The sequence below is a fragment of the Heptranchias perlo genome, chromosome 1 (genome assembly GCF_035084215.1).
Source record: "Heptranchias perlo isolate sHepPer1 chromosome 1, sHepPer1.hap1, whole genome shotgun sequence".
Classification (NCBI taxonomy): Eukaryota; Metazoa; Chordata; class Chondrichthyes; order Hexanchiformes; family Hexanchidae; genus Heptranchias; species Heptranchias perlo.
This window is the reverse complement of record NC_090325.1, coordinates 172,153,641-172,170,504: the sequence shown is the minus strand read 5'-3', so window position 1 is coordinate 172,170,504 and position 16,864 is coordinate 172,153,641. Positions and strand designations below refer to the sequence as shown.

Sequence of the window (16,864 nt, the reverse complement as noted above, 5' to 3'; positions counted from 1 at the left end):
AAGATGGTGGGTGGGGGGAGAGGAGGAGGCTCCGAAGATGGTGGGTCGGGGGGGGGGGGGGGGGGGGGTAGAGAGGAGGAGGCTCCGAAGATGGTGGGTTGGGGGGGGGGGGGGGGGGGGGGGGGGGAGGGAGGAGAGGAGGAGGAGGCTCCGAAGATGGTGGGTGGGGGCGGGGAGGAGGAGGAGGAGAGGAGGAGGAGGCTCCGAAGATGGTGGGTGGGGGCGGGGAGGAGGAGGAGGAGAGGAGGAGGAGGCTCCGAAGATGGTGGGTGGGGGCGGGGAGGAGGAGGAGGAGGAGGAGGAGGAGGCAGCGGCTCTGCAGATCGGGGGGGGGGGGTGGGGGGGGGAGGAGAGGAGGCTCCGAAGATCGTGGTGGGGGGGGGGCGGAGGAGGAGGAGGCTGCTTCGAAGATCGTGGTGGGGGGGGGGCGGAGGAGGAGGAGGCTTCGAAGATCATGGTGGGGGGGGGGGGAGGGGGGGAGGAGGTGGAGGCTCCGAAGATCGTTGGGGGGGGTGTGGGCGGAGGAGGTGGAGTCTCCGAAGATCGTTGGGGGGGGTGTGGGCGGAGGAGGTGGAGTCTCCGAAGATCGTTGGGGAGGGGGGGGGGGGTGGGCGGAGGAGGTGGAGGCTCCGAAGATCGTTGGGGAGGGGGGGGGGGCGCCGAGGAGGAGGAGGCTCCGAAGATCATGGTGGGGGCGGGCGGGGGAGGAGGCTCCGAAGATTACGGGGGGTGGGGGGGCGGAGGAGGAGGAGGCTCTGAAGATTGTGGGGGGGGGGGGGGGGGGGGAAGAGCAGGGTCCAATGATCGCGGTGGGGGGTGCGGAGAGCAGGGTCAAATAATCGTGTGGGGGGGGGTGCAGGGGGAGAGCAGGGTCCAATGATCGGCGGGGGCGGGGTGGGGGGTGAGCAGGGTCCAATGATCGGCGGGGTGGGGGGTGAGCAGGGTCCAATGATCGAGGTGTGGGGTGGGGGGGTTGAGCAGGGTCCAATGATCAGGGGTGGGGCGGGGGGAGAGCAGGGTCCAATGACCGGGGGGTGGGGGGCGGGGGGAGAGCAGGGTCCAATGATCGGGCGGGGGGGGGAGAGCAGGGTCCAATGATCGGGCGGGGGGGGGGAGAGCAGGGTCCAATGATCGGGCGGGGGGGGGAGAGCAGGGTCCAATGATCGGGCGGGGGGGAGAGCAGGGTCCAATGATCGGGCGGGGGGGGAGAGCAGGGTCCAATGATCGGGCGGGGGGGGGGGGGGGGGGCGGGGGGGAGAGCAGGGTCCAATGATCGGGGGGGGGGGGGGGCGGGGGGGAGTTCGCAGATCGTGTGGGTGGTGTCCAAAGATCTTCGGAGCCTCCCCCGCCCCACCCCGATCTTCGGAGCCTCCCCCGCCCCACCCCGATCTTCGGAGCCCCCCCCTGGATCGTGGTCTTGAGCACGAACGGCATCGAGTTGATTTCTCAGTAACCCTTTTATCATTCTGGTGAATCTGCAAGAAACAAAAAAATAGGTCTAGAAGAGCAGGTGCTGGTAATAGTTCTGATGTTGCTGTTTACAGCTCTTCTGGACCCATCTTTTGTTTCTTTACTTGTCCCATTACCACCTTCCTTGCCTTGCACCATCATCCCTTTTGTCATTTAATCACTCCTACCCTCCATCCTTTTGTTCTTTCCTACCCTCCCTTTGCCTGGCTCTGAACTTACTTAAATCTTTAAACTTCTTCCAATTCTGACGAAAGGTCATCGACCTGAAACATTGGGCCCGATATTAGGAGGGCGGCACGTGGGTAACGCACCCAGTGAAATTGGGGTGCTCCGCATGCAATCGCAGCTTCGTCGAAGGTACTTACCTTTGCTTCCGCGCTCGAAGGCTGCGCAGCAGGCAGACTGCACATGCGCAGCATCGGCTGTCAGCTGGAGGAGCCCTATTTAAAGGGGCAGTCCTCCACTGACTGATGCTGCAGAAAGGAACCAAAATTACAGCATGGAGCAGCCCAGGGGGGAGGTTGCTCCCAGGTTTAATGATGTCTCACTCCAGGTCTTATTGGATGGGGTGAGGAGGAGGGGGAGGACAGAGATCTTCTCCCCGGCGGGTGGGAGGAAGTGGCCTGCCTCTGCCACCAAGGCCTGGCTCAAGGTGGCAGAGGAGGTCACCAGCACCACCAACATATCGCCCACCTGCATACAGTGCAGGAGGTGCTTCAATCACCTAAGGTCAGCCAAAGTGAGTACACTTACCCATTCCCCTACACTCCATCTGCCACATCACCACCCCCACCCCACATCTTCTTCTGTACTGCCAACACTACTCTATCACATCACTCCTCACACCCACTCAAAGCTCATCCTCATCTTACCTGCACTTACTCACCTCGCCAGTATTCATCTCTCCACTACCACTCAACCCAATCCTCATACAATCTCATACTCACCCTCTCATGCAGCTCTTTCACGGTCAGCCTCACTCAACCTGCCACTACCTGTGCTGCAGCCACAGGGCATGCATCACATACGTGTAGTAGGAAGCGCAAGGCAAACGTGTCGTGAGCATGAAGGGGATGCACAAGGGTGTTTGAGAGTTTGTCATGGTTTTTACTTATATTTAATTTCTGATCAATTCACATCACATATTATATTGTCACCACTACTGCCACGTCTTTGCGAATCTTGTCTGGTTTGTGCAACAATTCCCTTTCCTGAGGATCACAATGAAGACCCACAACTGATGCCACTCATTGTGTCACTGCAGAGTGGGTGAGGTGTATTTGCAGGGCTCTTTTGTGCAGACGACTGAGACAGGTCGGCGATGTCCCCGGTGGCACCCTGGAAGGATGCGAAGGAGAAGTTGTTGAGGGCAGTGACTTTGACAGCAACAGGTAAGATGATGGTGCTCGGGCCAGCCGGGAGCAGCTCGGCATGAAGGAGGCTGCAGATGTCCACGACTACATGTCGAGTGACTCTGAGCCTCCATATGCACTGCTGCTCAGAGAGGTCCAGGAAGCTGAGCCTCGGTCTGTAGACCCTGTGGCGAGGGTAGTGCCTTCTGCAACGCATCTCTCTCTGCCATTGCCCTCCCTCCTGCTGTGCAGGTGGATGTGTCACAGCAGTGTGTTGTGGAGCTCCATGTGTCAGAGGTGGACGGCGTGGCCGGTGATGCTGTTCGTCCTCCGAGGAGGTCATGACTGCAGCTACGGCGGCCCCCATCCGGAAGATGTATATCTGAGGGGGTCCGCAAGGTAGGTACATGTGTCTGGACAGCAGGGTAAGTGTGTAAGTTGGTGAATTTTATTGTTAGGAGGAGGGTGGTGGAGGCCAAACTTTGTCCAAAGTGACAGAGTGGCCTCCTGCAATGAGTGAGGGTCTCCCCCCACCACCTGTCAAATGGACCTTTGCAGCTGCCACAGGCTGGTGGCTGCAACACATCCATTTCAACTGGGAGTGTTTCCCCCAGTATGGGAAACAGTCCCAGTTGACTTGAAAATCCCACCCCTCCTAAAATATCATATTAATCAGGTCTGTAAACGACCTGAAGTACCTAAATAATTACCTTTAATTATGTTTAAAGCCGGCGGGAGTCCCACATGAGGGCTGCGCGCGCATGTCAGCGCGTCACTGGGGAACCCGGAAGTGGACGGGTTGGAGCCGGGCTCCCCGATTTTCAGAGAACCCCCGCCACGAACACACCTGCTCGGGGTTGCGAAAATCGAGCCCATTAACTCTGTTTCTTTCTCCATAGATGCCGCCTGACTTGCTAAGTATTTCCAGCATTTTCTGTTTTTATTTCAGATTTCCAGCATCCGCAGTATTTTGCTTTTGAGCTGTATATCTAAGTTTGCTGATGACACTGAGTTAGATGGGAGCAGAAAGTTGTAAAGAGACATTGATAGAGTAAGTGAGTGGGAAAAAGTGTGGCGGATGTAGTTCAATGTGGGAAAATGAGCTCATCCACTTTGGACCTAAGAAAGATAGATCAGTGTATTTTCTAAATGACGAGAAGCTGGGAACCGTGGATGAGCAGAGACACTTAGGGGTCCAAATATAGAAATCACTAAAAGCAAGCGGACAGATATAAAAATTAAAAAGGCTAATGGAATGTTGGCCGTTATCTCAAGGGCGCTGGAATGCAAAGGGGTGGAAGTTATGTTACAGCTGTACAGAGCTCTGGTTAGACCTCATCTGGAGTACTGCATTTAGTTCTGGGCACCGCACCTCAGGAAGACTATACTGGCCTTGGAGGGGGTGCAGTGCAGATTCACCAGAATGATAAAAGGATTAAATTAAAAGGACAAGTTGCATAGACTGGGCTTGTATTCCCCTGAGTATAGAAGATTAAGGGGTGATCTGATTGAGGTGTTTAAGATGATTAAAAGATTTGATAGGGTAGAGATAAACTTTCCTCTGATAGGAGAGTCTAGAACAAAGGGGCATAACCTTAAAATTAGAGTTAGGACGTCAGGGGTGATATCAGGAAGTACTTCTTCACACAAATTGTAGTGGAAATCTGGAACTCTCTGCCCCAAAAAGCTGTCGAGGCTGGCGGGGGGAGGGTCAATTGAAAATGTCAAGACTGAAGTTGATAGATTTTGTCAGGCAAGAGTATTAAGGGATACGGAACCAAGGCGGGTAGTTGGAGTTAAGATACAGATCAACCATGATCTAATTGAATGGCAGAATAGGCTCAAGGGGTTCAATGGACTACTCCAATTCCTATGTTCCTGTGGCAGTCCATGAGATCAATGTAGTCAACAGCCAAACATTAGAAGGAGGATAGAAGAGCTGCTGTCACTTCTGTAGTGGCAACAGATAGCGCCCGCGTATTTGAATTTAACAATTCCCCCCACCTGTTCATTTGATGGGTGGGTGCGCTGCCAGCAGAATGATCAGGGCCACAGAGGGGTCATGGGAGGAAAATCATGGCAGAAATCGCGGTGGCCAGTTCTAGTGCGGAGTTTTGGCTGAGGTGTCCAGCCCCACTTCACTTGCCAGACCACCACCCAGAAGTGGGTGTTTTTCATAAAGAAAGTCCAGGCCTTTACGTCAGAGGAAGTTGTGAACAGCCTGCTGCTCAAACCACACCGTGACTCCCTTGTGCATTGCTGGTCACTGACACACAAGGAAGCTACTGATATGCTGTGGCTAGTGCAGAGAAAAGCCACAAGGAAGATCGCTAGTATAAGAGAAAACAACATGGGTTCAGCTGTAGGAATATCAATAAATCATTCTTCACACAAAGCGGGATTTGATTCAAGGTGAGCCAAATGGCCTTGCTCACCCATAGTTATCTTGCGATCTCTTTTTTTTGAATGAAGAAGAAAAGGAACAATGGAAGGAGGATGAGCAGCATTCATCGATACACACAGCCCAACTGGCAGAGCAGCTGTAGGAGTGAAGAGGAGGCACTGTGCAGCTTGTGTTGCCTGCAATTCCCAACAACTATCGCCTGTATTCCAAAAGATACTGTGCGTTATTTGCAGTTGTGGAGTAGAAGGCAATGCTGCTATCCATTGGCCCCATACCTGTCAGCCATCTTTCCCGGAACTCCATGTTCGAACCTCTCCGATCAGGTTTCGGCCCAAATCAAAGTCAAAAGTGACATCCTCTGTGACTGTAGCTGTGGTGCACTATTCCTCCTCATCTTTATTTTGGTAGTTTTTAAACATGGTTAACCTATCATCCTTCTCCAATGCCTCTCTTCCCTTGTCCAGCTGAGTGGGAATCCCCTTGCTTTGTTCCACTATTACCTATCCAGTTATGGCCAGAGATTCCTTGCAATGGCTTCTCTTCCCACCCCTGCAGCATTACCTCTGGAGTCCCCCATGGATCTATCCTTGGCTCCATCCTATTTCTCATCTACAAGCTGCCCCTTGGCGACATCATCCGAAGATATGATGTCAGGTTCCACATGTATGCTGATGACATCCAGCTCTACCTCACCACCACCACCACCACCTTTCTTAACCCCTCCACTGTCTCTGTATTGTCAGACAGCTTGTCCAACATCCAGTCTTGGATGAACTGCAAATTCCTCCAATTAAACATTGGGAAGACCAAAGACATTGTCTTCGGTCCCTGCCACAAATTCCGTTCCCCCACTACTGATTCAACCCCCCTCCCTGGCCACAGTCTCAGGCTGAAACAGACTGTTCGCAACCTCGGCATCCTAAGCCTGACCCTGAGCTGAGCTTCCAACCCCACATCTTCTCCGTCACAAAGATCACCTACTTCCACCTCTACAAAATTGTCCATCTCAGCCCCTGCCTGAGCCCAAATGCTGCTGAAAGCCTCATCTATGCCTTTGTTACCTCCAGTCTTGACTATTCCAATGCTCTCCTGGTTGGCCTTCCATCTTCCAACCTCGATATACTTAAGCTCATTCCAAACTCTGCTGCCCATATCTTAACTCGCAGCAAGTCTCATTCACCCATCACCCCTGTGCTCACTGACCTACGTTGGCTCCCGGTCCACCAACACCTTGATTTCAAAATTCTGAACATCATGTTGAAATCCCTCCATGGCCTCACACCTTCCTATCTAAACTCGGTGGTGTCAGTGCTGTGCCTCTCTGAATTCGGCAGTGTTAGCGCTGTCTGTTCTCTGAAATCATTGCCTTGTCTGAACTCTGTAGCCTGCCTGACAATAACAGGATCAAATTACACATTCCAGAGAACTTGAATTACTCTGCAGCAGACTGGGTCAAATAACACATTCCAGACAAAGGGTTGGGTGAGTATTGTCCTCCCACATCCTGTCAGTGATAATAACAGATTATGTTACTTCCACCACAGTGGTGGCAATAGACACGACCCCCAAAATCTGAGGAACACAGACTAATTAACATATTATAATGATGACCCCCCCCCCCCCCCCCCATTCCAGGGTGCGTTACTTCGCCAACCCAAACCCACTGCAGTAAAACTGGACGTAGGCACCTTCATGGCTGGTTGGGGTCAGGTTTCACGTATTTAGTGATTTAACCCCCTCTCCCCGATCATGGGGGATTAAAATGACCCACCATGGGTGTGAACAGTCTGAAGGTTGTCATTTCTCGCAATATTTAAAGGGGTCATCAGCTGCTCGTGGGTAAATCACTGGTTAATTTATTTGGATTTCTAGTGTGCTGCTTTTGAGCTCTTTGGGACATTTAACTGCTGGAGCTGGCAGTAACCATTTGTGAAAGTAATTTGGTGAGTCAGCAGAAGGGTTTTGACCAGAGACTTCTGGCAAATGTCTGATTGGTTTCAATGGGTTTGATGCTTGCACTGCCATTATGGCTAGAGGAGGAGGAGGAGCAGGCTAGACTCCAGGGACCTGCAACTGCAGAGAGAAGAGACAGAAGGAGGGTAGCTCACAGCAGGCCTTTTCCTGCATAAGCATACAGGCCCAGAACTTCTTACCTGCAGTTCACGGAGGAGCAGATGGTGAGGAGGTTCCGCTTTACCAGGGAGGTTGTCACAGAGCTCTATTACCTGCTGCAGCACCAACTGCAGCCCAGCACAAGGTCATATCCATCCTTGCTTGAGGCTGACAAAGTCAATGCGGCTCCGAACTTTTATGCCTCAGGATCATTCCAGGCTGCAGCAGGTGGCATCTGCAACATCAGCCAATCATCTGTGCAGGTCTGTATTCACATGTGATGGATATGCTCTTTGCCAAAGCCAATGACTTCACATCCTTCCCCATAGACACCACGAAGCGGGAAGACCAGTCTCTAGGTTTTGCCAAGATTGCAGGCTTCCCCCAGTTGCAAGACATCATCGACTACACACACATAGCCTCCAGTACAAGAGCCTGGAGTCTACATGAACAGGAAGGGATTCCACTCACTAAACGTCCAGCTGGTGTTTGACAACATGCAGCACATCATGTGGGTCTGTGCTAGGTCATCTGGTAGCTGCCATGATACCTTCATCCTGTGGCAGTCCTCAATCTCCTTCTCTTTGATTCCAAGAATTGGGTCAGAGGCTGGTTGCTTGGGGGGGGGGGGGGAACGACTATCCTCTCCAAACCTGGCTAATGACACCTCTCAGGAACCCAAGCACAGATGAGGTACAATCAATGCCATTTCTCAACTCGACGACAGGCCTCCTGAAACAATGCTTCCACTGCCTGATAAATCTGGAGGAGTCCTGCAGTATAATCCCCTAAGAGTCTGTGCTACATGCTGCACAACTTTGCCATCTACAGGGGCCAACTCATCAAGCTAGTTGGAGGACGAAATGGAGGTGGAGGGGAATGCGTGTCAGAAAGACACTGAGGATGTTGAAAAAGAGCACGGCCTGCTTATTCTGCCAGCTGCAAGAGCTCATCCAGGAGTGCTTTGGCTGAAAACTTACGATTCCCCTGCACCAACAATCCCTCCCTACATCAGTCCTTGTCCTTTCACCATTCTTAGGACTGCAGTCAACCCAAATACAAGCAAGGGGTTTTCAGACAAAACACATTAAGTAGTCATCCAGTTCTCATCAAACAAACTCTGCACAAGAATTTTGAAAAATAACGTAATTTACACTGATCTTTACACTGCCACGAACTACTATTCACCCTGGTGCAACCTACCAGTGCCTGTCTTATGTGCTCTTCTACCTACTCTAGTGGTTCTACAAGGTGCTCCTTGAGTAGCTTCAACTTGGGATGTTTAAGGCTGCTGGGCCTCCAATGAGGGAACTTGAGATGTGGCCAGCAACCCTGAGGAATTTGAGCCCGAGAAGGCTCAGCTGCACCTGGACTGGCATAGGACGAGAAAGTAGGCACGTTGTAATCCTGAGAGAGGACAGCATGCACCTTTCCCATGGTGCCACTGCTGCTTGCATGGGACAGCTCCTCAGCACTCCCACTAATCTGTGGAACAGCAGACTGTCAAAGTGCTTTGATGTCTTGGAAGCTCCTATCAATGCTTTCCTTCAAGCTTAGTAAGCTACAGGAAATGGTGGCACTCAGACCCTGCATGACCTCAGTATGTGCACGCTTGTGAGATGCTATCAATGCTGCCAGAGACTCCTGGTTAGTGGGCCCAACTGCAGTATGCATAGAGGTCACCATATGGTCTAATGGTAGATGGCAGTAACTCAATGCCACATGTGTCACACACAAGTTGGAAATGGACTCCTCCATACTCTCCACATTATGTAGCCCCCTGACAGGCAGTCCACAGCACCTGACAATTCCTGGTACTCAGCTAATACTTGTCTTCTGAAAGCTGGGCCTTGGAAGTAATCATCTCTGCCCTGTACAGTAGAGCTAGGATGTGAGCTCGGCCTCCGGTGAGCTGTGTCCTGAGCTGTCCTCTCCTCCTACCCTTGATCCTGCACCCTTGTGCTTGGTACATCACCCAATGCTGACCCTTTTAAGTCACTATCTAAAGGTTGAGAGGTGCCAATTTCTGAGCTGGTGCTTGCAAGCATAAGAGTGATGGTGAATCATCAACTGCAAATTCTTCCTCCTCCTCCTCCTCAACTGCCAACGGGCCTGGGACTTGCATCAGGACCTGGAAAGAGGTTAATGGAGAAAATGGTTAGTAGCTAAAGGAAATAGTATATCATTGCAAAACAGTGGTTGCTCAATGAAGAACCAGGCTGTGATGTTGATTGAGTGAGGGGGATAGTTAAGTGGTGAGAAATGGATGATTATAGGGCCAGACACTCAGTGGCTTGCTTCCTCCTGCCTCGCCTTCTGCATTAGCTCTCCCTCTGCCCAGGATATCCATGGCAGCCTCTTCAGCAGGTGACAGCATGTGAAGTGAAGGAGTCCCTCCTCCCTTCATTCTGTGCTACTTTGTTCTACAAGTGGAAATGGAGCGTGCTAGTGAGTGGCATGCTGAAGAGCTCTGAACATGTGTGTGTGAGGGTAGAATAATTTGTATGGTGTTTTGAAGAAGTATTAGGTGTGTGCAAGAGAGGACATTAATTGTGAGAGCAGTGGCAGAGTTTGGACATGGCAGCAGGAGAAGGGCCACTGAAGGGTGTTGCAACGATTGGATGAGAGGAAATTATGAAGCGAAGAGGGTCAACAATTTCATTGATGCTGTTAAAAAAAAAGGTGCTTGGCTGTTCTGACAACGACAACAAAACGGTGAATGGAAGTCTTACCTTAGCAGCCTGGGTCAGGTCACTGAACTTCTTTCTGCACTGCCTCCAAATCCAAGGGGCTAAATCTCTAGCATTGACACGCTCTGTCACTTCGGACCATCCTTCTCTGACAGTGTGCTGGGGCACCCTTTCTCTCGTGATGGAAATAGGATATTTTTCCTTCTCCTTACTTCCTCCACTAAAGCCTCTAGGGCATTATTGGAGAATATTGGCGCTCTTTCAGTCAGACTTTCAGTACACAAGCAGCCTCCAGTTGAGCTCCACAATGAGCACTACATCTACCTTTTAAGAGTAATGGGCCACCAAAACTGACACCAAAACTAACCCTAACCCACCCAGGATCCCTCCCCCTAATGGGTAAGATGTCCAATTACCATTGTGAATGTTTCTAACATTCATCATGTCTTTACTTTCCTTTACCAGGAATACTCAAGTCAAATTAATCACTGCTTGACAATGAAATACCATCAAGGGGAGATAAATTAATATTTCCATATGTCAATCATGAGATTAATTTACAACTCTCAAGAATGCAATCATCTGTTGAGAAGTGTATGGGAATCTCGAACAAACTTCACATCTCTAATTTTACTACAGCATGTGGATGTATCAAAAAATTGAACTGAATTTTCTTATTTCCATCAATTATACTGAAATTATATGGAGTAATATACTGCAATATATCCTGGTAGATTTATAGAAAGGGTAAGTGAGGGACTGAATTGCTGTCACATGACTTCCACCTTCATGGTTGACAGTTTGGCAACTTTATTAAGGAGACCACCAGGCCTTGACAACATGAATAAATTATTGATTAAATATAGAATTTAAAGCTTCTCCAACAGAATCTTGAATTCTTGATAAATATTTCATGCTAGAGATGAATAATACCAGTGCTTAGGAATGGTACATTTTTCTTTCTTTGCAATGAGTGCCAGCAAGCACTCCCAGGTCAACACAATATGAGCCTGGTAAAATTTATGCTTCCCTGTGAACTATCCAACGATGTATCTTAACCCTCATCCCCAGAGGGGTAGTACTACTGCACAAGATTTGACGCTGCAATTCCCCGCAATGCCTATCCCTGTGGTCATTTTGAATGAGATATCCCAATCGGTGCCAAATTATGGAACAACCTTGTCCTGTGGACTTGCACCCCATCAAATCAAGTTCAGGCAATCCAAAATCAGTTAATTTAGGAGACTGACGCCTGTCAGAGATTCCTGTGCTGACTTGTAGAAAGTATTGACTAAATCAAACAGGACTAAAGCAGCCACTGAAGTGAGTCATCAGCTTTGGAATGGCTTCCTGTAGTGTGGGAAATCTAAATCTATTGCTGTAACTGCAAAGCAAATGTCAACAAGCAGGCTGCCAAGCTCCAGGAAGTCAGAAAACCCACCTAAAAAATCCTTGTATTAATGTAGTGTGATTCTTAACAAAAACAATAAAATCAGAATCTGTTCAAACACCACCTCCTAACATACCATGGCTGTATCAATCAACACTAAATAGCAGACCAGAATCTGGCTCAGATTGACTATCTTCGTAGTAATTTTCAATTCATCAGATCTGTCAGAGCTCCATGCATCCTGGGTTTTGATATCTGATAAAAGAGGATGCTTTTCCTGCACCTGTAATGAGGGGAAAAGGGCTGTATCCAGCCTCACATCCCATCTTCGACAGACTCCACCTGTTAGACGCCCCAGCACAGAGGCACCTGTGGCACTATGACCTGCCCCCTGGACCATCACTGACCAGCGAGTTAGTGGGAGTCCCAGCAGCAGGCTGAAAACAGGAAGGTAAATTTGAAATTTTTATTTAATCTCCCCCTCGGATAATTGAGGCATTTGAGGCTTTCTGGTGCTGATTTCCCTCAACAGGCAGAAGGTCCTGATCTCAGTGCCCAGCGACCTACAGCTGCACTCTAGACGCATGACACAACCTGGGGCCGAGCCTCTGGCTGGAGTTTGCCTGGGCAAGGAAAATTGTGGGCAACTACTTGCGCACTGGCAGAGCGTAGCTAAGTTTTGTTGTGCCCATTCTGCCTATGGAGGAAAATTTATGGGGCAGTGGCTTGTGGTGGAGGTGTTTTTTTCAACACCATACCTTAAATACAAACCAGCTGCTGGCCAGCAAGTTCAGCAAACTAACTTGTCTGATCCTGAGCAAGGCAAGGGAGTCATCTCCAGTAGGTTGGCAGAAAAGTCTCAACCACTGGGGAGATTAGGGGTATCTTCCCCCTCCCAAAATTCTTTTTGGCATGGGTTATGTCCCCTATTTCTCCCTGCTCCAAAGCCCAGAATTGCCCCTAATATTCCCCCCAACTCTGTGTGTTTGTGTCTCTAATTGGAGTATTAATACTGGGAGAACAGTTGTTGCCTCTGCTCCACTAAGTCAGTGCCTACGATCAGAGAGAGGAGACTTTTTAATCCCATGTGTCTGAGTCAGATCTAATGTTAAGTTAATAATTGCAACAGATGAACCACTGGGTTTTAAATGTAAATGTTCTGTGACATTTTCAGTGATGCAAGTCACGTGAGGGGAAAAGACAAAAAAAAGGAACTTTCCAAGTTGATTTTATCCTGGATAAAAAAAAATACATTTCCCTTTCTCATGGCAAAAGGACATTTGCATAACTCCTGCAAAAGTGTTAATTTTATATGACAGAGGGCATCAATATCTGACTCGTGCAAGTACATAGTGTCTGATGTTAATTATAGTTCAGCCAAATAAAGAACAAACATACCTGAGTCAAGCAGCGAGAATTTTCCAGTGTCATTAATGGTTCTGTGCAACAGCATCCCACAAAAAGGTGACTGGTAAAGAAGAGATTACATAAAACTCACTAAAATGGTACAAAAACAAAACATTACAACCCATTATTGGCTAGAAATTACAATTGGTGACATTAACAGAATGAATGCTTCATGCACTGTAGAACATTGTCCTGTTCACTATTTCAGTACAGGTACTAACACATATAAATGGAATAATGCCTGTGTTAAAATAGCAGACAGAGGAATGTCATATGGATGCACTTGGCATTCAGCTACTAATATGGCCTGTAGTAATCTGCAGCCTTATATCTTTAAATTAATTTCTTTTCAAACACCACTAGACCTCAATTTCAGTGCACAATACACTTTTGCAAAGGCATCAAACTTCTTAATTTATTTGATAAAAAGCAATTTATAAAATAAATATTTATATTTCCTTTAATCAGATTCAGCATTAAAATTGTATTAAATGTCATTGAAGTCAATATACCAGATAATTAAAAATGGTTTGTCAACCAATGTGAAGAGAATTGGTGAGGTATTGGCACAATGTTTTTTCCAACATTTTTGCCTATCCCCAACTTGACTTATTAAAAATAAATCACTTTCTGTTGAAGAAATTATAGTTACATTTCATAGTTCTACTTGAAATATCTAGCAAACATTCGATATTTAAGGCTTCTGCTTTCAAATGTCTCTTGAATTGGACGTATTTTTTTTATCATGTGACGAAGTACGTCAGCTTGTATTTGTATGCTTTCTGTAGATATATAATTTTAAAATGTAATCTTCCAGGCACGTTCGCAAGTCCACTACAAACCACTACGATATAAGTTCCTGGTACTTATAATTAATCCTTCCTCAGCTGTACTGATACAACACTATTGTGTTGGTGAATACTTTTCAGAAACATTATCTTCTCAACAATTGTCAGAACAACTGACAAGATAAGTACCTCACCACATTCAACTTCTGGAAAGTGAAAATGTGGTAACTGAATCCATCAGCTTTGTTTCTAGAAAATGAAAATCCCAGGTTACTTTCTAACCACACCAAAGAGGTTCATTTCCCCCCACATGTACAGACAAAAATTGTCATCGTCAAAACCTGACCAAATAGGCTGGATTTGAGTATAGCGTGAATTGAAATTTCATTCCCCCTCATCAACTGGGTAATAAGCTTTGGCAATGAATGTTGCCAGGCGACTCCAATGCATGGGGCTTTACAACCAAGCCAAATCTTGTCTTTACTCAGTGTTCACACATGCAGACTTCTAATAAGAGTCTCTGAATAGCAATTAGGAACATAAACCCTACTTAATTGTCCCCTCCCTAAACTGAGGTCAACTGTAGAGATCCCACTGCAGCCTGGTTGAGATCAACTAATTCAGCACAGCACAGAGCCAAATCTGGCACTTTCATAGTCAGTATGGTTCAGTTAGTCACTGGATAGACTCTCTGTCGTCAGTAATTTTTATGAAACACAAAAGAATTAAATTGTTGCCTGATTATCAAGTGTCTGTCTCGACAGGGATGGGTGCCCTCTTTCACAAAAACTTCGCAATTCCAAAAAAAATGATTTTTCTATTGCTCGGAGATGATGTCTACTCACAGTTTTAGTTTTGACATGACTTTGCACTCATCATAAAAATCAAAAATAGGCTTCACCCATTCTTAAAAAGGAAAATAAGTAGTAGGATACTCCGAGCAATGGCTCTTCCCTTTTTTCTGAGCACAGGGGGCCAACAGTTTGCTTGTTGTATGAGAACAGGCATTCTCACTACCAGCACACAACTTTACGTCACTGTGGAATCAACAGCATACTACATGGCCAGCATCAAATGTGGAGAATAACTGGGGTAGTGAAATAATTTTGATGGATATAACTAAAACATTATTCACTCATAAGGCTCCTTATATTGTGAAGCTTCATCTTATAATGAAACATTGCTAACAGTAATTCTAAAGGAGAAACCAGCTTGTGTTCAGGGCCACTGTTTTACGGCCACTAAGTCAAATACCATTTTTTAGTATATGGGATTTTATGATTTTTAATGGTATTTTGGGCATCTCATTCTGTAATTCTGTCCATTGTTCTATCAACATCAAAAACCAGTGACCATACCAATAATACAAAGGGGCTGCTAATTAGTGACAGGAGCATAGAAACAGAAAATGAGTGCATTTATAGTCTTTGGATTTATAGTCTTTAATAAACATGAATTTCCATGAATAACCAAAAATTACCCCATAAAATGCTCAAAAATTCATCATTTAAATGGCTCAAAAGATAGCATTTTTAACAAAATTTTCATCAATCGATTCTCTATATAAAATCTCCACTCTCTTCTAACCATAAACAAAAAAAAACAGCTGTTGCTGTTCACAAAAGCTATCTCTCACAAATGCTATTTGTAAGGAATTTACAATAGAAAAGCACAAATGTTAATACATTTATATTTGCTCACTTATATGAAATGAAAGTTTTGAGAATTCAATCTTTAGCCTCCTTCAAAGTCTTTTGGAAAAAGCAAAGATACTGAGATTCTATCCTTGAACTCCTTTTGATGAACAAATTGCATGCTAGGAATCTCAGCAATTTTCACATGCTCAGAATGCACAAAGATGACTGAAAGCATAGGACAACTGCTGTGAGACAAAACTATCAAGCCAAAGCCCAAGCTTTTCAGAGAGGCTGAGGCCTTGAAGTAAAATGCTTAATCAAGACGTTAAAAGAAAATTCAATAGGTAAATTTAATCATGTTATTGTGAAATATTTAATTTTCTAATTTAAAAAACATTTTGTTTAACACTTCAGTTTGGACATTCAAGTTAGTGACGAATAAATGGCGGACAATTTTTTTTGAAAAAGCATTTGAATGGTCCAATTGGTTCATCAACAAAAAGTTACAGGAAATTGTTTTGATACAGAGGAAGATGGCAAGAAAGATGTTCCAGGTTACTGGTCGGTAGCAGGGAGCAGGTAGGCTGTAGGAACTGCAGGTAGCAGTGATGAGGATTTGGCAGGAATTATGGATTGGTAATATTGGGAAGGTGGTCCTGGGGTTTGTGACTGGAAGTTATGGGGTACTGGGGTACAAGGATCTGGGAGAATCAGGAAGGGGGTTCCAGGATGTGGGAGTACTCGGAAGGGATGATTGTAGTGTTTGAGAGCATTGGGAAGTGGGTGCTTTCTTGAGGACCTGGTAGAAGTGGACGAGGGGTGTTTGGATATGGCAGCACTGGGGGAAGTCCTGTGGTGTGGATGGAGTGAGAGAGGAGTCCCAAGATGGAGATGGGAGGGCAATAGCAGGGGCTTAACATCTGTCTAGGTCAAAAGAGGGAATCAGGTCACAGAAGGGGAGATAATAGTGGCGGATAGCATCAGTCTCTGACCCAGTTTTAGTACCCACAAGGTTGGTGACACTGTGGAGAACAGTATCTCAGTACCACCTAGTTGGAGAGACAGATGAGAAGTCTCAGGGGTAAGTGAGCAACATTGGAGACAAATCTTGGAGGGGGCAATAAATTAAGTGAATGGGTGTTAATTGTATCCATATGATTTATATCAATTAATGTTAATTGTATTCGGGTGGTGCATATCAATTAGGGACTCTTGTATCGATTTATGTGAGCGCTTATCTAGGAGGTGCACAATGGCTAATGTGGATCTCTGTGAACAAAGGCTTGGAAGCAACTGAAGACCAGACTCTAGTATTCTATTCTTCACCACTTGGCTATCCAATTTATTACAAATAGCTAAGTTTAATCATGATGGATAGGCGTGATGGAAATGCTGTGATGGAAAAAGCATGTTGGAAAAAGTGTGATAGGAAAATGTTACAGGAAGTGTTACTTGAAAGGAGTTGCATGCATGTGCAAGACATTTCATGTATATTATAGATAGAGATATTTGCTCTGCTATTGTAAATAGGCAATATTTTCTCAACATCGATGAGACTTAAATCACAAGAAAATAAGCTAAAATATTATAGTACGTTTTCATTCTGTAAACTGT

The 16,864-nt window shown here is 46.8% G+C and overlaps 1 protein-coding gene across 6 annotated transcripts in view; it reads right to left on the bottom strand.

The window, feature by feature from the left end:
* The window catches only part of inpp4b (inositol polyphosphate-4-phosphatase type II B), a 784,892-nt gene that overhangs the window by 209,566 nt on the left and 558,462 nt on the right, over positions 1-16,864 (bottom strand). For all 6 annotated transcript variants that reach the window (XM_067993821.1, XM_067993786.1, XM_067993776.1 and 3 more), the window contains exon 10: positions 12,817-12,886. In XM_067993821.1, coding sequence (XP_067849922.1) covers positions 12,817-12,886 — 70 coding nt within the window. The remainder of the gene's footprint in view (positions 1-12,816; positions 12,887-16,864) is intronic.